The sequence below is a fragment of the Lynx canadensis genome, chromosome D3, assembly GCF_007474595.2.
Source record: "Lynx canadensis isolate LIC74 chromosome D3, mLynCan4.pri.v2, whole genome shotgun sequence".
In the NCBI taxonomy this organism is placed as follows: domain Eukaryota; kingdom Metazoa; phylum Chordata; class Mammalia; order Carnivora; family Felidae; genus Lynx; species Lynx canadensis.
The window spans coordinates 36,142,456-36,164,686 of record NC_044314.2 but is presented as its reverse complement, the minus strand read 5'-3'; the positions used below and the strand labels follow the sequence as shown (position 1 = coordinate 36,164,686).

General features: G+C 46.7%; 1 protein-coding gene across 2 annotated transcripts in view; it reads left to right on the top strand.

Annotated features, from left to right (window-relative positions):
- The window catches only part of KIAA1328 (KIAA1328 ortholog), a 348,930-nt gene extending 338,614 nt beyond the window's left edge, over nt 1-10,316 (top strand). For both annotated transcript variants that reach the window (XM_030336142.1, XM_030336143.1), the window contains one exon: nt 6,412-10,316. In XM_030336142.1, coding sequence (XP_030192002.1) covers nt 6,412-6,622 — 211 coding nt within the window. In that variant the 3' untranslated portion in view covers nt 6,623-10,316. The remainder of the gene's footprint in view (nt 1-6,411) is intronic.
- The last annotated feature ends 11,915 nt before the right edge of the window (nt 10,317-22,231 follow it).

The window sequence follows — 22,231 nt, the reverse complement described above, 5'->3', positions numbered from 1 at the left end:
ATGTTGAGTGTAAACAATGCCCACTGAGAAGAATGGAGGGAAAGCATTGACCTCAGCAAGAGAGCCAGGTTTCAGTTAAAATAAAAGTTGAAGGAGGTTCTCTAAGAAGAGTACCAAATATAGCCAAGTATATCATGAAGCAAAAGCTCCAGAAGTGTTGAAGGCCATAGGAAGGGGTGGGAATAAAGAGAGAAAATACAGAATATAATAAAGGTAGCAGTAGTTTGCTAACCTATGATGGATTAGAGTGGGGAATACCTTTGGGCATTGATCAATTGAGAGAAGGAATAGGAAACATTAGTTGATTTCATCTCAAAAAACCTTGCAACTAACCGAAGTGCTCTTCGTTAAAAATAATGTTGTAAAAAAATTAGTATGGAAAAAAATGTTCCAGTATACCAAATGAAAAAGTAGTTTACACAAACCATATGTGTAGTAACCTTTTTTGTAAGATGAGAAGAAGAGTATGTGGGTGGGTAATACTTTTGAGAATGTTTGAAATATATGGTGATTTTTTAAAAGACTAGCTGTCAAAAAAATGCCTATGGAGGAAGGCACTAAGATTTAAAATTTAAGCCACTGGCCCATTCATTTTCTTTTTTTCCAACAATATTTAACACCTACCTACCTTGTGTCAGATACCATTCTTGACACTGGAGGTATTATCAGTTAACACAATAATGACCCTACCCTCACAGAGCCCATGACTGGTGAAAGAGATAAACAATAAATCATGTATTTTAGGTAGTATTGAGTGATATAAAGAAAATAAAACACCATAATGAGATAAAGTGACCATGGTATGATGGCTATTTCAGATAGAGCGTTTAGGGAAGGGCTCTTTGAAGACGTGACATTAATGAATAGAGTGGGCAAGCGAGATCTGACAGCAGAGCATCCTAAGCGGGGGATACAGCACATGCTCAGGCCCAGAGGTAGCTGGATTGATGGAGAGGACCAGGATTTAAAGAAAAAAAAAATGAATTCTGTTTAGGATAATTTGACATGCCAATCAGGCAGCGGTTGGGCATGTGAGTCTGGGACTCGAGAACAAGCTTCATATTGGAGCTATACATTTAGGAGTTGTTGACATATGGATATTAAAAGTCATACGAATGAGTGGAACTACCTAAGATATGACAACTAAGGATTGAGCCCTGGGACATGCCATCATTTAAAAGGCAAGAGAAGAGGAGAGTAATCAGGAAAGGTCTGAAATCACAAAAGATGAAAACCAGTCATGCGAGGGAAAAGCTCCAGAGGCTGCATCCTCCCCTGGGCTTTGTCTCAGTATCCTGCTAGGTCAGGAGGCAGCCAACACTGGAACGAGAGTTCTAGAGGGACACAATTAATGCCAGTACAGCCAAGTTCAAATTGCTTCCTGGATGGGAGTGGCAGAATAAACCAAATAAGCCTTCTCACCTTATCGCCTCTCCATAAGGAAGCTAGTTAAGTCAGCCTGTGTGCCAGGGTAACTCCTGACTACCAACTCGGTGAGGTACAGAGGCAAGAAAGGCCCACATAGTCGATGCCTATGGCTAAAAATAGAGTCTGAGTTTTTCGAGGGATGGTATTTTATGGATGTGAATTAGTTACTTATCCGTTTAAATTAACTGCATACCAAACTCCCATCAGGGCCAGGCCAAACTAATCAACTTTTTAATCTCCTGTCATATGTCACCTCAGCACACTTAAGACACACTGCTCACAGAACACAGTTTGATAACTAAACAGTGCTCTTTGCTGTATTTAGTGTAAAATGCTATAGGAATTCATTTTGTATTTTGCTTTACTGCTATATAATTCTGGTATAAAATTGAGTGATTTCTCAAGCTGTGGTATTTAAAACGATCTTTATTAATTTGTTGCTTTTTAATCTGCAAATTATGCGGTCTTTCCTGATGGAAAAAGTACTGTTAAAAACACTTGTTGAATGAAATTAGCTATGAGGTGCCACTGAAATCCGAGGCCCTTGTCTACCACAGCCTTTCTGATTTCTCTGCCACAGTGTAATCCGTGATTAAGTATGGCTTCTAGAGAAACGGAGTCTATATGATAACAGCAGAACCATGAAGATAAGCATTTATACTTTAGGGTAAATTAAATTATTGGCAAAAAGATAGCCCAGTTGATTAGAAATGTGGATATGTTCACACTGAGTTACAACTAATCATACTATACTTTTCAAATAAAATGTAATTGGAAACAGCAACCATTTTCTTCACTTTTCCTTTAGTTATACATCTTCTTTATCTTGGCAGAGAGACTAAAGAACACAAGTCTAGGAAGTCAAGTTGCCTGGATTAAAAACCCTTTGGCTCTGCCACTCACTTGCTGTGTGACCCTAATCAGTTCACATATAGCTCTCTGGACCTCAGTTTCCTCATCAGTAAAATAAGAGAATTATTCCAAATGATGCCTAAGACCCAGTCCTCCATGACTAAGCATTATTAGTGTTTGCCAATATCCAGTTCCCCTCCCCTTCTGGAGCCACATGAGTAGTTCTGGCCAATCATATATAAGGATAAGTGTTTGCCATTTCCCGGCTATAGCAACCTATATACAATTCTTCAGCTTCCCTGCCTGCCAAGACAATAGGGAAGCTTCCGTGTTCCAGGTGGTGCAGCCAGAAGATAGTGAACCCACTCTCTGCCTGGACCTCCTTTAAGCATATGGCATAAGCATAAAATAGATTTGAGTCATGTTAAGCCATTGGAGTTTTGAGGCTAATTTGTCCTGGTGCATAACCTAACTTATCCTAACACATCAGATCTAACTTTCTATGGTTTTGTGGGTCACTCTTTCCATGTTCTAGAGACTTTTTTTTACTCTATTATATGTGGATAAGAGTACTATGAAGGAATTTGAAGCCCACAACTTTTTTTCCAATGGTTAAATAAGTTGGTACCTATTAAATCAGTCTTTAAACACAAATCCCTATCATTACTCTCTGTTTCAGCTTGTTTCTCTGAAAGATTGATTTCTGACACACTTTCTGATTCCCAATTATTTTGGCTCTAATTTTTTAATGGAGAAAGTAGCTGGTTTATTTCCTCATTCAGAGTATCTCTCCCTAGCTGTTTTAAGCATGAAATTGTATAGAAAAGTACAGCTTTCCATTGTTTCTAACTTTTAAAAAAAGTCTTGGCAGTCCGTATAAAGAGATGAATGTTACCATTGCCAGGTGTCTCCAAGGAAGATTCAAACAAAGCCCGTGCCTTGAGCATGAAGTAGATCTGTCTTTATGATAAACTTTCTTGGAAGCAGTACCCAACTCATTGGCTTACACTTTAAGATGTTTTGGTTGAACACAGAAACCACTGTGTTGAATGACAGATATAATTGTATTGAAACAGTGTCTTAATGCTGTGAGAATAAAAACTGCAAAAAAAAAAAAATCTGCTAAAAGGAATTTCAGTTTACAGTTTTTCATATCATAGAAAATGATGACATTTCCATGCATGAAATATAATCTGATTTTGCCTGGGACTTGAGGGCAGGGCGAGCTACATAACTTATGAAACCAACACAAAGTGAAAATGTGGGGTCCGTTGTTCAAAAAGTAGGATGAAAATGTGCAGTTAAAGGTCCTAAAATGCAAAGCTTTTTCTTTTCAGAAGAAACTTATAAAGCATAACCAGTAATGGTGATTCGTGAGTAATAACATACACCTGCAGATAGCAAAAAAAATGTATATTTTTGTGGTCATAATTTTATATAACAAATAATAATACTTTGTTAATGTGATAACTTGACTGATCCTAAGATTTTTCTGGCTGGCTTTTCTTTAAATTCATTTATTAGATCATCAAAATTGATTCATTTAGCAAGTTTATTTTAAATGATACAATTAAAAGCAAATCAGTCACTCTCGGCAAATGAAATAGCGCACATAATTTCTGGCAATTTTTAATTTTGAGAAGAATATTTCTGCTGATACTACTGACACTGGAAGTGTTAGGGATATATTAAAGGCTCTGACAAAACTGGGATAGATTTCTGATAAATGATTTAAAAATATAAATTTCAGTATCTCTTGAGCTGATGACACAGAGCAATTTTTCTAAAAAGATTCGTTTCTTTATACACATTAGCTTTATGTGTGTCAGAAAATCTAATTTTAAGTATAAGTTTGTACTGTGTTGTTTTTCCCTGGCTTTTCCTATAACTTGTAGAGGTCATACAAGAAACCAAAAGTCACTTAATGATTTGTATATAATTCTAAACTCCTACTTTTGCTTTCTATTGCTGTATCTTTCATGATGTAGGAAAATTAATTTTAAAACTGTCTTCCTCACTAGTTCATTTGAAGCTGCATGTGAAAATAGTGTTCTTTTCCATCAGATGCGACAGTCTTTAACATTTAATTGCTATTTCTGAACCTGTGGATATTTGCTTTGCAATGATGCAGCAGTTTTTAAGACCAGATTCTAAACTCCTCAAAGAATTCTGATATTTCTTCGATATGCTTTATTGCAATGTCCATGTATATACTTTTATTTTATAATAATTTACTAACGTGTTATTGCCTAAACACCACCATTCCCATCTCTGCGCTCAGGCCAGAGAGCTAATGTTTCGCCTTGGGGACAGGATCTGGGAAAAGACAGGCAAGCCAGCCTCTCACCGCTGCTGCCGCTGCTTGCCTTCACCATAACCGTAACCAATCTGGGCCCAGGTCCTAGCCCAGCCACACCCCTGGCTCCCTGCAGTGCCCCAGGCTGCTTCTGGTATGAATGTGCACACCAGGAAGGCAGGCCAGCTGTTTGGCATAGGCACTGCCCATTGCCCACTGTGCCTGTGGGTCCAAACCCACATATGCATACCCAGCACATCTCCTCTGCTAACACACCTGCTCCCTGGTCTCATCAGACTTCAAAAACACAAGGTCAAAGATAAAATCAAGAGTTTCAAGACCACAACAGAAGAGCATTAAGCCAAGTCCAGGGCCCTGTGCAGATGCACAGGTCACACATGCCCTGCTTGAGGCTTCATGACGTATCTGTAGAAATTACTTGCCCCTCATATGAATGAATGTGGAGGCAGATACATTTATGCCTTTGACGTTCCATACTGGACATACATACAAATAGGCCGTGGATGAGGATACATATTATTGGCCACCACTAGTTTCTCTGCCTCTATGCTGCCCTAAGCTTACCTTTGTTTTGTTTTGTTTTATTTTTATTTAGAGAGAGAGAGCGTGCACACATGAGCAGGAGAGGGGCAGAGAGAGAGGAAAAGAGAATCCCAAGCAGGTTCCTAGCTGTCGGCATAGAGCCTGATGCGGGGCTCAATCTCATGTACCATGAGATCAAGACCTGAGCCAAAATCAAGAGTCAGACACTTAACCGACTGAATCATACAGGTGCCCCTAAACTTACCCTTTCTGATGAAAATGCTAGACACCAAGGCAGCCTTTCTTTGGAGGGGGCTCTTTATAGATTCACATGAGAGTGTCTTTTCCCAAGGTTCTAGAGAGAGTGGGAGTAAGATAGCAGGAAGGGAACTAGTATTTACTGAGTACTTATTATGTTATTTTATACCAACCGATTAATTTAATTGTAACAGCAGTTCTGTTAGCCTTTTATGCATGAGAAACTGAACTGAGAGGTTGAAGAACTTTCCCAAGATCATACAGCCTGCAAATGGTAGAGCAGAGATCTAAACCAGGTCTGGCTGGCTGCAAAGACTTGGAGAGGCAGCTTTAGTGTCCTGGATGTGAGCACTGGAGACAAACTACCTGGGTCCAAATCCTGACTTGGTCATATAATGGCTTCATGTTGGATGAGTTACTTCCTGAGCCTCAGGATGTGAGCACTGGAGACAAACTACCTGGGTCCAAATCCTGACTTGGTCATATAATGGCTTCATGCTGGATGAGTTACTTCCTGAGCCTCAGGATGTGAGCACTGGAGACAAACTACCTGGGTCCAAATCCTGACTTGGTCATATAATGGCTTCATGTTGGATGAGTTACTTCCTGAGCCTCAGTTTCCTTGTGTATATAGTGGAGATCAGACTAGTATAATACCTACTTCACTGGGTTGTTTAGAGGGTTAAGTGAAGGTTGAATATATATAAAGCGTTAAGAACAGTGCCTGACAGTAAGCTTGCAATAAATGTTACTATGTCTGTCATTACTATTGTCAAATTCCTTTGCCCACTCCACAGTCTCCCTTCACAGGTTAGAAAAGAATGTTAACGATCAGCAGAAGAGAAGAGCTTACAGACAGACAGCAGGAGCCTTCTGCTGTTTACCTTCTCTAAAGTTCCCCTAGAAGGCCCTCTTGGAAATGATGTGAGCGGTGATCCGATTCTCACCCCAGGCAGTCCAACTCTGTAGGCTTCTTGGATTCTAATGTTCCATCAGTCTGATCATTTTCTGTCTGGGTTGTGTGTGTGTTGCAGGTATGAGACCTCTCTGTTGGATTTGGTTCAATCTCTGAGTCCAAAGTCTGCTCCCAAACCTCAGCCCCATCCCTCCAGAGAAGCTGGGGCCTGGAATCACAGTACTTGCCGATTTAGTCCTCGAAAATCAATCTGGAACAAGGTGGGGGCAGGCAGGACCCCTGAAGACCTGGAGGAGAATCAAATTCTGGAAGATATCTTTTTCATTTGACATTGAAACACATGCTACAAAATTTCCATCAGAAATGTGTGGGCTTCTTTATGTACTGATCTAGGGTGTTAAATTATTTGATGGCAAAGTAACCGTGTCTCTCCCATACTAGCATCCTGTTGTGTATTGAACACAGAAATCATTCTACGAACCCGGAGTGGTTTTGGTCAGACCAATCAGTAGGTAACACATTAAGGGGTTATGGGGGTGGAGGGTAGGATCTTTTCTAGGCCAAGCCTTGTCATATTCGGCCTGATTTCAAGAGTGTTTCCTTCTCAATACTTTATTGGAAAAGGTTGGCTTTCTTTCGTATACAAGGAAAATGTTTTCACTGAAAGATCCCTCTGATTTCAAAGTAGCCCCTTTGTAACATAAGCAGTTTCAGAAAGACCCTTTACCTCTCCTTTACCTCTGTTCCCTCACTGCCTGCCTCTTTGTGCGCGTAGCCATTGAATCCCAAAGTTGGAGCTCCTGTGCTTATGCTCACAAGCAACCCTGGGGACTAATTGTGAGCCAGTATCAGTAGTCATCAGCCCAGCAGCTGCCCATCCCTCAACCAAGGGGCACAATGGGCTAGGGGGAGGGACCCACCCAACCCTTGGAAACCAGCATTAAATCACACAACAGAGTGACTACCCTCAGGAAACAAAATGGAGGCACAGGCCTAAAGTGCTTTTCCTGCCGTCCACCCATTTCCCAGGATAAATAAGAGCAATATCTCAGTACGTCTTATTGGCCCAAGTGTCTATATTCTTCACTCTTCGGAACTGCCCATGGCTGTATCTGGGGAAGATGGCAGAGCTAGAGAGGGGCATCAGCTACCACAGGCTGATAGGCTCTCCCCGGGGCTCCCTCCTACCTAATGAGGATCAAAGGCCCTGGTGACCAGGCCTTTTATGTGCTCTGCTCAGGATCACTGTCCCACTGTCTCATGACCTCAAAGAACCATCTCTACTTGCCAGATTCTCCTTCACCACCCCAGGCAGAGTCTCTCCATCTTTCCCACTGGGCCTCCATTTGACCCAAGAAGGCCTGTGGAAGAAGTACACTTGAGGCCTCGTTTTCTCTCTGTTCTCCTATTCAGCAGAGCTCTTGAGATGGGTCCTTCAGCTTACAATGGGCTCTGGTGGGCACTCATGCTGATCGGCAGCATGATGAGCCCGGTAGAGCCAGTGAGTTTAAAACCTCTCGGTCATTGGAAGCAAGGGGAAAATGTGTCCCCAGATGTGTATGCTCAATGACTTTATTTGATCTGGAAAGTGTTGCTTTTTTTCTCTCCCTTTCACCAGTCCCAGGCTTGAAGTAGGACCAAGAGTCTTTGTCAGTTAGTGAGCGTTGGTAGCCAAAGTCAGGCCACCCAGTGCAAACTGCATTTAGTGAGCCTGCATGGCCTTATCAAAACTAGATTATTTAAGCCTACAAAAGCCTTGTTAAGCAGATTCCTCATCTGAATGGATCTCAATTTCACTGTCTCTTCAGGCTGAGGCCCTATCATCTCTACTCAGCCTTCCTTTACTTGGGTCTTTTTGCTCTTTGGAAAAAAGAATGGAACCTACCAATACCATATCCTTAATTCGAGGTCAAGATTAACTAGGTTTAGGCATTCAACTGAAAGGTTGAAAAAATACTGCCAATTACAATGTCCTTTTAAAATTCACCCCTGTGAGAGTAACTGAGTCCATTTCATCCCATTTCAACAAGTGTTTGGAGTTTCTTTTGGTGTGGCAGAAGGGGTAGAAGCTGAGAGCCTTCAGCCATTTTCTCAATTAAATTTAAGTTTCCAGAACTTTCTTTTCCTTGCCCCAGGTGTCATGAGTACCTTAAGTACATCCCCCCTTGGATTAGCCATAACGACACTCTCCCGTTTGGACGCCAGTGTCTTTACAGCTCTCCAGAGTAAGAGGGTGCCAGAAGGACCAAGAAAAGGATTATGATTTCTTTAAGAAGCTTGTTTGCCTTTAGAAGAATCATAAGTGAGATTTAAGCTGAGGTCTTTTGGGGTGAGTCTATCACATGCCACAGATTGGAGTTTAATTGCTTCTTTACCTCCCCCTGCATGAGCAATTTGGAAGAGCCAAGATGAATTTTCAGCAGAGCATCAATCAACGTATTTTTCATATGCTACATTCCCCCACCAGTTGCCTTTCTGTATCCTGTGGGCATTTCCTGTGTGTCAGGGCAGTAGGATGTGAATTTGTGTCTAATCCAGTATCTTCCTTATGAATTGAACAGTGTATGTTAACATCTTACTCTGTCTTGGAGATACATATGTGGAGATACATATATATATGAAAAGGTTCTTGTAGGACCTCGAGGCTGTTGTAGAGCCTGGACCCTTGACCTAATTGCAGATATCGTATGAAAAGAGGAGCAGACACAGAGGGGTCAGGCTTTCTTCCTGGTAAAGTACTCCCAAAGTAACTGCCTCCAGCTGCTTCCTCAAAGCAAGACTGGATACGTATTAGGAGAGCTGCACATAGGGCCACAACATTGCCTACCCTGCTACCCACTATTCTGTGAGAGAAAAAACAACCAGTGTTTGCAAAATGGGAAAAGGCAAAGTATGTCCACCAAAGCTCCCTACAAGGGCCCAAAGTGCCTGATTTAGGAAACTAAGGTTAATCAAGGAAAAGCTTTTGCTGACAGTCATGCTTCCTGGAGGCACACTTGTGTTCATCCAAACAGACCCCATGGTGGGGACTTCTCTAGAAAACCCCAAACGTCACGAGGAAGGAGGGGCCCTCTCCTTCAGAGCTGCCCTTGGCTGTTGGCCCAGCTCCCAGCACCTGGCTCCTACGAGAGATTTGCTAGCCAGAGACTCTGGGAAGCAATAGGCCTAAAGGAGAGAGCCGGATGAAGTCTGCGGTCATTAATGAGGTGGAGAGGCTACAGCAGACTCCTCCCAGCTCGTGCTTTAGCCTCCCCTCAGTGCATATTGTTTCTAATGTGGGCAACTGTTCATATATATGAGAGATTTTAAGTTAATCAGTTAGCTCCATGGCTATTCTCCTCATGTGGTTGTGGTATCGAATCATCCCTTCGACACCAGTCCTCAGATCTGTGAGGCGTAGCTTGGAAGCAAGAGCAGCACCACAAGTTATCAAAATGTTGTTTTCCTCAGTATGTGTTAAACATCAGGAGCGTGGGTCAGCTCAGAGAGAGGAAACGGTTTGCCACAAACTGTTAGGTTTTCCTGGTTGATTCCAACCCACTCCCATCACGTGGACCCCAAGTCTCCTCTAGGCTGTGTGGTTGCTGGAAAGGAAGTTTCAATGTACATGCACCCCTGAGTCCCTTCCACGTGCCTGTCACCCAAATTGTTCAGCAAAGAAGAACTATCACAGCACTCGGACACAGGAAAAATGGTCCTGTCTAGGTGGCTTTAGGTGCTAAGAGATGCTGGGGAGGGCTTGTGTGCCTGAAATGCCCAGTTTTGAGATCAGACTCGTGGATCCAATTAACAGCCAGAGACTCTATCCTGCCCCTTTTTCCCCAGGTCAATCTGGCACCTCCCCCTGATCAAGGGGACTGCAGGTATCCCTCAGAGGAGGAGGTGGCAAGACCACAGTCCTCACTCAACCAGCTCCGAGCCCTGTGCGCCATCTTGTTCAATGCTTATGATATTTGTACTTTTAAAAAATCATTTCAGGGGGGCGCTTGGGTGGCTCAGTCGGTTAAGCATCCGACTCTTGATTTCGACTCAGGTCACCATCCCACAGTAAGGGAGTTCAAGCTCCATGTCAGGCTCCGCGCCGACGGGGCGGAGCCTGCTTGGGATTCTCTCTGTGCTTCTCCCCCGCTCGCTCGCTCGCTCGCTCTCTCTCTAAAAATAAATAAACTTTAAAAAAATAATAAAAATACAAAACCATTTCAGTATATAAGTGTCTCTTGTAAGCCACCTTTAATTCTTTGTGGAACGAGGACAGGGAAACATGTACACGTGCCTAGTGTTCAGCATGTTATCTTGTGCACCGATAACGAACATGAGGCCTGACCAACCCTAACTGAGGCCATCGGCCAGTAAAGAATAGAATTCCAACTCAGAATCTGGGGGTGGGAGGGCCATTACTCCCTTCTCCCCCCTCTGTCTTCCGGTCAAACCCGAGTAGTAACGAGTCCACCTCCTACTCCTCAATCTGCCCCCTCCGCCCTCTCTGCTGACACGTCTCTAGGACAACAGTCTCTGTGTTGGGCTCCCTGCTAGATGGCCTGCACTCATCCTTGAAAGAGTGACTTAACCCTCTTTGCCTTGCTCTTATCTTTAAATGGGGATCGTAACAGAGTCTACCTCGGAATTGTCGTGAAGGTGCAGCGAGCATGTCGAGCACTCAGCACAGGTAAATAAGCACTCCTAAGGGTTACCTGTTAATTTTTCTCCGTGAAGCGACCACGGTCATCTTGCCATGTCACGCCCTGGCTTAAAGCATTGGAAAGTTCCAGTACTTCATTTCCTATTGCACTTAAGTGGGAGCGTGGCCTTCTGAGCATTAATGCATGAGGCTCTTCATGGTTTGGCCCCTTCGTTTCCCTGCTGTTTCTTTCTCTTGACTTCTGTGCTGCAACCACTGTGAACTTCCTTAGTTACTAAAGACAGTGTGATACCCTTCTCGTGAGCTTCTCATGAGCTTTCTTAGCTCTCTGTATATCCTCTATCACAACACTTACTGTGCTAGGACTGTCTGTTTATCGGTTCCCTCCTTTAGATGGTAGGCCCCATGGTGGCCAGAATAAGATGTTGGTCTTAGCCATCACTCAGTCCCAAGAAAGGAGCATGATTCCTGGCACGTTACAGACTCTCATCATTATCAGTTAGATGGATAGGTAGGTGTACGGGTGGAAGGGAGGAAAGGAGAGAAGGAAGAAATTAAACAGATGTGTGCCTCCAAAGTTCAGTACCCTGAATACTCCAGGCTGCTTACTCCTCTCTCACAGGGAGAAAGATAGGGCTGTACTGAGGGGTCCGGGGACATTCTATTGCTCCCTCTCTATTCCCACACTGACTCACATTTTCTCTCCAAACAAATCTAAGACTTAACTTTTCCTGTTTAAAAACCCAAAGGACTCCACGATGCTTACAGGGCAAGGAGCATGCACTTTAGAGTGACCTACCAGGCAGGACTCAGCATCTGACCCCACCTCCCTCATCCACCGCACCTCCCTCCTCTCTCTGCTCTATTCACCTTTCCAACTCACAGCTATTGGCCACCTCCCAAAGACACGCTGCTCTTTGCCATCTGTGTGGCTTTTCCACATCTCTGTCTCACGGATGACTTTCCCAGACCTAGCTCAGCTGTCACCGCTTCCATATTCTCCTGATCCCTCCGGGCATCCTTATAGACTCTCTGCTTCTGCTAATGCTCCAGAGAACCTTCTGTCCTATCCCACCTCAAACTGTGCTGTATTGTCTTGTGTACTGTTTGTCTCCCTATTAGCATGCTGAGTGTCCAAAGATGACAAATATTGACCTTGGAATCAACTCAGCCCTACCACTTGTGAGATGTACACATTTAGGCAAGTTATACTTTATAAATTTAAACTTTATTATAAAGTTAAACCTTACAGGGGCACGTGGATGGCTCAGTCCATTGAGCATCTGACTCTTCATATCGGCTCAGGTCATGATCCCAGGGTTGTGGGATTGAGCCCCACGTAGGGACTCTGTGGTGAACCTGGAGCCTGCTTAGAATTCTCTCTCCTTCTGCCCCTCTCCCCCACTTGCACTCGCTAGTTGCCTCTCTTTCAAATAAAAAAATAAAGTTAAACTTTATCAATTATACTTTCTAAGCCTCAAATACAGTAATTTATAAAATCATTTATAAAAAGGGGATGGTAATTCCTACCCTATGAGTTGGTGCCTCGAACGCTGACCTAGCCCAGGAAAACTAGCCCAGAGGAAAACTAGAATGATTAGGCAAAGATGCCCATGCAAGGAGGCTGAGGCAGGGTGTCCAGTGGAGGCAGAGGGGGCTCCCTGGAATGTAGGGACCAGAAGTCCCAGGAACAAAGAGCAGTGTTGGGGTGCGGGAGACAAGAGGCGTTCGGCCGGAAGACCAGGTCCCGTCCCGTCTGAGATCTGCACAAGGCATGGGCGCCGGGCCCTCCCTCCCCTTCCTCTGCGGTCCATAGCTGGGCGGCCTTGGCCCGCACCTCACTGGCACCACCGCACAGACAACAGCCCCGGCCTGACCGCCACCAGGATGTCCAAGGCCCACGGTCCTTCACCTGTGCTGCAGTTATAAACCCTGGTATCCCTGCTCTTTGTCCTTCTCTTCCCCTGTGCTGAGACGAGGGGCTGGAAGAAGGGAAGGCCAGCTGTCCCGCCTCTTGTTGCTGCCAGCCGAGACTCCATGAACCCCCCCAGCCCTGGCTTTCAGTGTCCTCCTCCCAGCTGGAGGTGATTTAAGCTTGTTGGATTTATATAACATTGGGAAATGGTAAACTGTGTAAATTTGCTATGTTTTCCAGGGACAGTTATTTATGGAGAGGCATTTTTAACTCAAGTGCAGAAGTGTTAAATCATTATAATAAATTCATGCTATTCAGACTTTCTTACATTGTAATAAATTTTTTCTAAGCATGAATGAGGAGATCCATGATTCCTCTAATATACTATTATGTATTTCTTCTCAAAATGACACAACTTACTATATCAACGTGGAGAATAAGAGAAGGAGATTTACTGCGATGGAGGGCAAAAGGTTGAGTAACAATGAGTGTGAGAAGGGTCTCGGGAGCAGTGACCCCAGGCAGAACTTCTCCCTGCCTCTCTGCTTGCCGCGCACCTGCTGGGAGGAGAAGCAGGTGCAGCCCCAGCAGGGGAGGGCCAGCTAGGGCTGCGACCCCCAAATCTCCCAGCTGAGCTTAGGAAAAGAGCAGAGAAATGGGTAGGGGCCCCGGGGCTTCCGTCCCACCCTATGCAGGGGGAGGTGCCGGAGTGGGCGGTCTCCGAAAGGAAAAGCCCCCTGGTCTTCCAAAACCTTCAGCCCCGAGTGGAGAGCGGCCCTGCACACGGCCCTCTCCTCACCTGTCTCCCACCTCTCTCCTCACCTGGATGCTCACCTGGACCAGAGGGTTCGTACCTTTCATCAGATCCCCAAAGTTCAGGACACATTGGTCTTCAGTAAGCTCTGAGGCCTTTTGTGATCGTCCACTATGCACTGGGCAAAGTCCAACGACATGGGTTCTGACCACCAGCAGCACACAGGCACTCCTTCGAGCTGCAGTTAAGAGCTCCCAGAGGCCAGAACAACAGCCCCTGGGAGGGAGACTTCCATCAGGATCTTCCCAGAGATAGGGCACTTTTGCTGGGCGAGGGCAAGGACAGGAGGGTGTTCCAGGCAGAGGAGGAGCAGTGTGTCAAAGGCATGGAGACAGAGCCCCCCAAAGTAAGCTCACGCGGACAGTGTTGAACGCTAGGCCTGGTGTTCAAAGTCAGAGGAGTGGTGGGGTCCAGCGGAAAGACACCCATATAGGTTCCAACTATCGCTGCTTCCCTGCTGCCTGTCACCTCCCCAGCTGGGGCTCCCAGATCCCTCCTTAATAGGGAAGGAAGAGGGAAATTGGCCCCTCCAATGTCCGGTCCAAGTGGCTGACAGCTATCTTCAGGCTGACCCAGCTAATTCCAAACTGGCCACCTGTTTTGGTTTTTTTTTTTTTTTTTCCATTTTATTTTGAAGTCAGACTTACAGAGAAGTTTTGGAAATACCGCAAAGAATTCCTGTATACCCTTCACCCATATTCCCCAAGTGTTAACATGGTAACTCATTTGCTTCATCATTCACTCTTTCCCACACATAAATAAACACATCTATTATTACCTTTTTCCTGAAGTATTTGAGAGTAAGTTGCACACATAATCCTCTCTAATAGTTTGGCATGTATTTCCTAAAAACAAGGACATTCTCTTACATAACCACAGTACAGTGATCAAAATCGGGAAGTTAACATTAACACAGTGCCGTTATCTAATCTACAGACCTTAATTGACATGTTGCCAGATTTCCTTATTAACTTTCTCAGTTTCCTTTCCTTAAATATCTTTTTAACAAAGGAAAAACAATGCTGGCTCAGAATCATACGTTGCATTTAGCTATTGTGTCTAAGATGAGTACGATCCACTTGTTTGGTTTTTTTTTAAGCTTATTTATTTATTTTTGAGAGAAATTGCAAGCAGGGTAGGGGCAGAGAGAGGTGGAGAGATAATCCCAAGCAGCCTCCACCCTGTCAGCGCAGAGCCCAACTCGGGGCTCGAACTCGTGAACGGTGAGATCATGACCTGAGCCGAAATCAAGAGTTAGCCACTTAACCGACTGAGCCCCCAGGCATCCCTACAATCCACTTGTTTTATAAAATGTTCCCCAATTTGGGTTTGTCTGATGTTTTCGTAAGATTAAATTCAGGTGACGCGTTTTCAGCAGGAGTAGGTAATGCTGTGTCCTTCTCAGCACATCGTACCAGGAGTTCCATGACAGCTATTTCCTTCATTCCAGGGCATATTAATGTTAATCACACGGTTAAGGTACAACTGTACAGTTATTAACCTTTCCTTTGTAACGTATTAGTCTGGGAAGGCGGGGGTACTTTGAGACTGTGTAGATATTGTTTCCCTTCTACCTTTTACCCACGAGTTTCAGCATCCTCTGATGATTTGGCACATTCCATTTAAATCCTAGTCTTCTGCTGGGTTCTGACTACCCTCTTTGACCAGCCCAGTCCTAGACAAGAGATTGGAAAAGGAGACAACTCATTTCTCTTCATCATGGACTTCAGCTAGGGAGGGAGCCACATACACAGAGCAGCACAGAACAGCGTGGGAACAGGGCCCGGTGACGTGGTCCCCACTCTGAGGTCAACAGGAAGTCACAGAAGAGGTGCTCAGCCTGATCTAGAGCCCCCTGGGGCAATGGACCCTGAACCAAGGTCAGGGAGAATGTGAATGGTTAGAAACCTGGAACAACATGAGAATCTGTGTCCATAAGACATCTGTGAGGGCCCCAACAAGAACTTTTCCCAAATGCGTATCATCCCCCCAGCTCCCAGTAATGAGAAGACCAGAACCATCGGGCTATCTTCTAATCCCTGTGCAGAGCTGGGGCAAGATGAAGCCGAGGGGCCTTGCTGGGAGTGTGCCAGGCCTGGGCTGCTTCAGAAGGGGTGCATGGGAGGCATCCTCCCTACACCACTCTGCTTCTCATTCATTTGGCAACCATTGTCGAGCTCCTTCTATGTGCCAGACCTTGCACAAATGTCGAGCTCCTTCTATGTGCCAGACCTTGCAATGCCAAAGGCCCTAATACCTCAAGTAGTTCTTGATTAAAGGGGATACCTTGAGCCCAGAGGCATCTTAAGGTTGCCCAGCACTCAGGACAAGGTGGCAAGTGTCAAGACTTGCTTCAACTTCCGCCCAGAGCGGAGAGCAGGATAAAGTGGCGGGGAAAACACTGTTCTTCTCTCTCATTCGGGTGGCTCTTATCTCAAGAGCTAGTCTGAGGGCTTTCACAGCCTCCCTCCTCTGCCCTCTCTCTTCTCCAGGGCCCTTCCCAGCACTTAGCAGAGAGCTGGACCAAATCCTTGAGACCCAGGCACTGGCTCACTTCTGCAGAGGAGGAAACTGAGGCAGAGGCCTGAAGCCTTTCCAGGACAATCCTGCTTCCACCCTTCCCGTGGTTAGGTTGTGTGTCTGTGTGAGTCTTGGAAATACAGTCAGCGAAGAGGCTTCTGAGTGAAGAGTCGTGATGCAAGTGCCTGGAATAGGTAGCCTCTTCCAAAGTAATACAGCGATTACAAGCACAGAATCGGCCAGCAGGGGACCAGGGCTCACACCCCAGCTCTGCCGTACCGGTGACTTTCAGTACACGGCTGAAGCTGCTCTGTAAAACCGGGTCCAGGGTTATCGGGAAGACAGCTGGGATGGCATCAGTGAAGTAGCCAGGACAGTGTCTGGGTCATCAGTGGTGGGGGGAGGTTGTTTTTAAACAAGGCCCTGCATCCTCCCCAGCATATTCCCTGCCTACCTAAGACATCTGACAGTTCTTCAGAATGTCTGCCCATGGGCCCCTCCCTTGGGGCTCACCCTCCAGCGCCCAGCCCAAGTGTCTCCTCCCTAGACTTGGCCCCTTGCCTTCCATCCTCAGGGTCGCCCCGAGCCCTGCACCACACTATTCCGCAGTTATCTTTGTCAGGGAACCTCATATGGGGGAATGAGTGCAGCTGATTTTTATTCTGGGCCCCATTACTTTCTTGCAGTGGCATTTTGGGCAAGTTACTTACTTTCCCCAAGCCTCTTACTGTGATTCACGTGGAGACTCTGGTAACTACAAGAATCCTCATACCTCAATTAGTGGAGTACGGGGCCCTCAGAAATGGTTACATTTTCCCCCTTGATTTTGAGTGGTGGAGAACCAGTTTGCATCGATCTTGAAAGTTTGTTTATAGTTTCCTGCAGAGTTCAGTGTGCTGGGGTAAACAAAGCTGTCACGAACTCAAAAGGTTTTGAACCTCAAGTGACTACATCAACTATTAATAAATATTCCATTTATGAATTTCCTCTCCTTGTTAAGAATAAAAGCTAACTGGGTCTTTGGGTTTTCTATCTCCCTCCAGGCTCCCCCTCTGTCCCCACCACCAGCAAGTGCTCCTAGGCAGGGAGAACTAAGGATTCGTTAGCAACACGCTCAGTAATGTGTCACTCATTCATTCATCTCTAAGAACCCCAGCTCCAGCCCCGCTGATGAAGGAGGGGAGGAAAGGAAAGGACTGGTACCTGAGTCAACATAGATGACGCTATTTCCTAAAGGTGAAATTGGGTTGTTGAGAAAACCTCAAGAAGAAGCAGGGAGGTGGGAGGCAGGACACAAGCGTTGGAGGAAGTTGCTGTGAGGAGGATTCACAGCCCCGGGAGGCGGGATGCAGAGATTAAGTGCATCGCATCACAGACAGACGGCCCTGGGCCTGAACCCTGACTCTGGGTCATCTGGGCAAGGGACCGCCCCTCGCTGAGCCTGTTTCCTCATCTGTAAAATAGGGACAAGAACACTCACCTCAGAGAATTATGGGAGATTCTAATTAAGTAACTCCACACAGGGGCTGGCTCAGAGCAGCACCCATAAGTGGTAGCTACAGCCATGGCTCAAAGAGCCCAACTGATGAGGGTGACCTCTTCCCAACCAGTGGGGGTCCTGAGCAGCCCCCGGCCTGCTGGGAATCCCACAGGCCAGCTGCTGGAGCCCGGGCCCATCACTGCCTGGCTCTGGATGTCCCCACTGAAAATGGGCTGAGTCCCTTATACCAAAGCACATGTACCCACGTGTACACATTTAAACAGGGTAACAGAAACAACTGATCACACTGGCCGGAAGGGGTGGCTGGATTCAGAGGTGGGAAGGCTTTTCACGGTATACTTCTTCATACTTTTTGAATTTTGAAATATATGAATGTTAACTTTCCAAAAAAAAAAAAAAAAACAAAAAAACAGGTAACACTTAAAAAATGCAAAGACCAAATTAACATGCAGCCTGAAGCCATACGAACCCAGAGGAGATCGGCTGTAGACAATAACAGCCACGGTGGCGCCAGGAGCGCTCCTGGGAGAAAGGGCAAAGAAAGGAAGGGGCATAGGAGCAGCAGCTAATTGGGGTCCCTGGAAAAGAGTGTGAACAGCGAGAGACAGAGGTGTGTGCCCTCGGCATGACAGCAATTCTCTGGGAGTGTCGCAGGGCTGACTGGACCATGAGAAGATGGCTTACAGTGGTCTGATGTCAAGTTCAAGCTGGCCTCAGTTGAGACACGAATTGTCAATGGAATGGAGCTACAGAAAGGGAAGAAGAGGACCGGAGCCTGAACTACTCGTTCTGAGTATCTGTAGTGTGCTGTAGAAGAATTTATAACTCAGACTCCTTGGGGTAGGGTGTAGCTGTGCATGGCTGTGTCCCATTCACTCCTCACAACTCTTGTGGTGGTGGTAGTATTATCCCCAGTTTAGAGAGAAGGAGATTGAGGCTCAGAGAGGTTAGGTGACTTTTCCAAAGTGACACAGAAGATATCTGAGTGAACTGGGATTTGCATCTGGTCAGACGTCAAAGCCCATGCCTTCTTCACCTTGATACACGGGTCTCTAAGCCTCCTCCTGGTCTGGGCAAATCTTGGGTGGACCCCCACAAAGGGTGCAAGCCCAGAGGGGGGCGTTGGGAGCTCCCGAAGGGATGAGGAGTTAGGCTAGCATGAGGGAAGAGGAGATGGGGTGATAAGGAAGGGCCTGGGGTGCTGGGGCTGGCTGTCAGGATCCCCAGCGCTCACCAGCCAGGCCTGAAGGCCAGACGCTGAGGGGATGGCAGAGAAGGCAGGTAACCAAAGGGAGGACTCACAGGGAGAAGGGAAGGCAGCTTGGAGAAACAGACAGAGGGGCAGACAGAGGGAAGTCTCAAGTAAAAAGCCTATACTTGCAAACACTCATCTGAGGGGAAGGGAGTGTTGGCCACACACTCATTCCAAATGTGCTATTATTGCTTAAAAAGCATTTCCAGGACACCCACCACTTTGGAACATGCCTTCAGTTGTCTGAAGTCTGTGCTTTCCTCCCCCCCTCCCTTCCTTCCTCCCTTCCATCCTTCCCTCGTTCGTTCTTGCAGGCAGTGAATCAACAGCGACTCAAAGCCCAACTGCCAGCAACGAATGGTCTACGAAGGTGCGATGTCAATGGCCGCTAATAATTTTTGCACGGGGGTGGATTCCATTTTGTGAGATAGACAGATGGTATTCACAGCCAAGTCTGGTATGTCACCTTGGGCAGGGCTGGGTTCCTGAGCTCACTGCCCAGATGTCCCATAACTGCCTTACCTTTGTGGAGAATGCTCCTTTGGGCTCAACCGGGTATAATTCCAACACTGGCCCAGCAGACCTCATGCCAGAGGGAGCATAGAGTCACCCGGCCCGGCAACAGCAGAGCTTGGAAGGCAGGTGGAAGGAGGACCCGGAGGCACTCGTGTGGGTGGGGAAGCTCTGCTGTGTCTGTGTCTCACTGTACTCGGTGTGCGGGAGTGCGTGGGATCCAGCTCAGAATAGGAAAAATGTCAGATCTTTATAAAAACCCAGAAGGAGACGGGAGCTATTAACTACGAGTTCTCAGTAAACATATTCTTTTCATATTAGCCTCACAGAGAAAGAAAGGGGGAAGGGAGAGAAGACAAAAGTGAGCACAAAGAGTGGATGAAGAGCTGAAGGCTTTAGAAAGTCACCAGGAACAGGGGCTGGAGGGGGGCCTGGGGAGTCTAACCAGGAGCCAGCACCTACCCTTGGGTAAGGCTGGGGGAGGCCATGGGTTCCCCCAACAGCTGCAGCAAGGGTGCAGCCGTCCCACAGGCCACGGCCGGCCTCTAGACATCAGTGCTGCCTCAGAAAGGTTGAGGGCAAGCCAAGATATCTACCGATGAAATGACTTGATATCTGGGATTTGCTTCAAAATAATTCATTAGTTGATATATGTTAAAGCCAGGTGGTACATGGAAGTTCTTTATGCAAATACCTCTACTTTTCATTATACCTGAAATAACAAAATGATGATAACAAGCAAAAAAATCTTTCATTTATTTATTTATTTTGAGAGAGAAAGAGGTGGAGGGAGGGGCAGAGAAAGAGAGGGAGAGAGAGAGCCCCAAGCGGGCTCCTTGCTGTCAGCGCAGAGCGTGACGCAGGGCTCGATCCCACAAACCGTAAGATCATGACCTGAGCCAAGCGCAAGAGTCAGACACTTAACTGACTGAGCCACCCAGGCGCCCCAGCAAAAGTCTTAACTGGAGGAGCTAAGAAGAGATCACAAACTGCAGGTAGAATGCTAGCAGAGGAATATAAGCCATAGAATACAGGCAGAAATTAATGAGATTTGTGTCTTGGGTTTTCTTAAATAACACTGCAAAACAGGGGTTCTCAGCCAAGAAACGATGTGGGTCCCTGAACTCCCTGTAATTGTGGGCAAAGTGACCTGATAGTTTTCGGCAAGTTTTCAAAGAATCTGTGACTTTCCCCCAGAGGTTAATAAACTGTATTCTCTCTCAAATATTCTATGCATTCATTAGTCACTTGGTGTGTGGTTTTAAGTAGAGGATTATTTTCTAGAACTGGCATATTCACATCTGGGCCCTGTGTTTTCGTCTCTTCTCTCAGTCAACCACACCTGGAACAGAGCAAAACTGGCCAACCCCCTTCACAGTCCAGCTCCCTGGGGGCAGCTCCCAGGGCCCCCACTGTCCCTGAGCCTCAGCAGTGGAGGTTGGGGGAAAGTTATGCCCGAGAGAAGGGCAGTCAGGGGGAGGGGAGGCCAGTGAGGCCTTCTGGAGTCTGAGAGAGGCAGGGGGAAGTGGTGTGAAGGCCGTTATCCTCTGACAGACTCACTGGCTTTCGGCTGCGAATGTCCAACAGAAAGCATGGTTTCGAATAGTCTGAGGCACAAAAGGCCAGAGAATTCCTTAGGAAACACCTTCCCGGTCCTCACAGGGTAGCACAACACCCGGTGTGACGTGACTCATCCCCCTTGCCATGAATTCTTTCAAGGAGTCCAGCTCCCCACAAGCTCCCCAGAATGGGCCAAGCAGCCCATCCATCACCCGTCCTCGTAGCCTGGTGGGCAGGGAAAGTGGGGTTAGTTTAGGGGACACTGAGGGTCTCATCTTGGAGCCATCTCCACAGTTAAGTCAAGGCTTGAAGGCCTGCCCCATTTCCTGATACATTCAGGCGAACATTTCACAAGCTCGTGTGAGAAACGGGGACTTGGCCCTTGGCCTTGGGAACAGAGGTGGGAACAGAGGATGGAACACGGGGTCCAGGTATGACTCTGGAGCTGGGGCTCTGATCTCTGCTATCAACTCACTTCAGAGAAGACATCTGAGGGCTGAAGCCATTCCCCACTCTCCCACAGGAGGGCACAGACAGACCTACAAGGACTCTTGTCTCCCAGCGCTCCTGCCTTCTCCCCCGGGCCAGGCACCGAAGCCAGGAGGCTTGCCTGCCCCCTCAGGTGGAAAGAGATGGAGAAGCTCGGTGGACTCTGCCCATTCCCAGAGCAGGCTGCAGGACCGAGGGTAGTGAGACAGGCTAGAGAAGTTCTGTCCCAGGACACAGCCTGATGAAGGCTTGTGGCTGACGTGCCTCTTTCTGAGCTCTCACCTCAGAAAGACCTGCTCCCTCCTTGCCACCTCTCCACCCTAAGTCCTGGTTCCCATCCTTCTTCCTTTGGAAACCCCACCCCAAGCCCCACCCCCCTCAACACACACATTTCTTCTCAACCCTCCTCTGGCTTTCAGGGTTCGGACATCTCTCTCAAGGGAGAGAGGTGGGAGCACTCCAGGAAGCTCCTCCCACTACACCCCCTTCCACCAGAACCGTGACTCTGAGGGCGTCCTCCAGAACTCAGTTTTCTCCATCTATGCAAACTGTCAACACAGTGGAAGGTGCAGGGCCAAGAGAAAATGCTTGCTGGGAAGTTTAGGGCTGTGTCCTCATCTTTCCTTTACTGTGGTCCCTGCCTCCACTGCCTCCTTCCCAAACTCCTCACACTGCTTCACACTCTCCCCCCCCCCCCCCCCCCCCCCCCCCCAAACTCAGGTCAGGTGGCCTCAG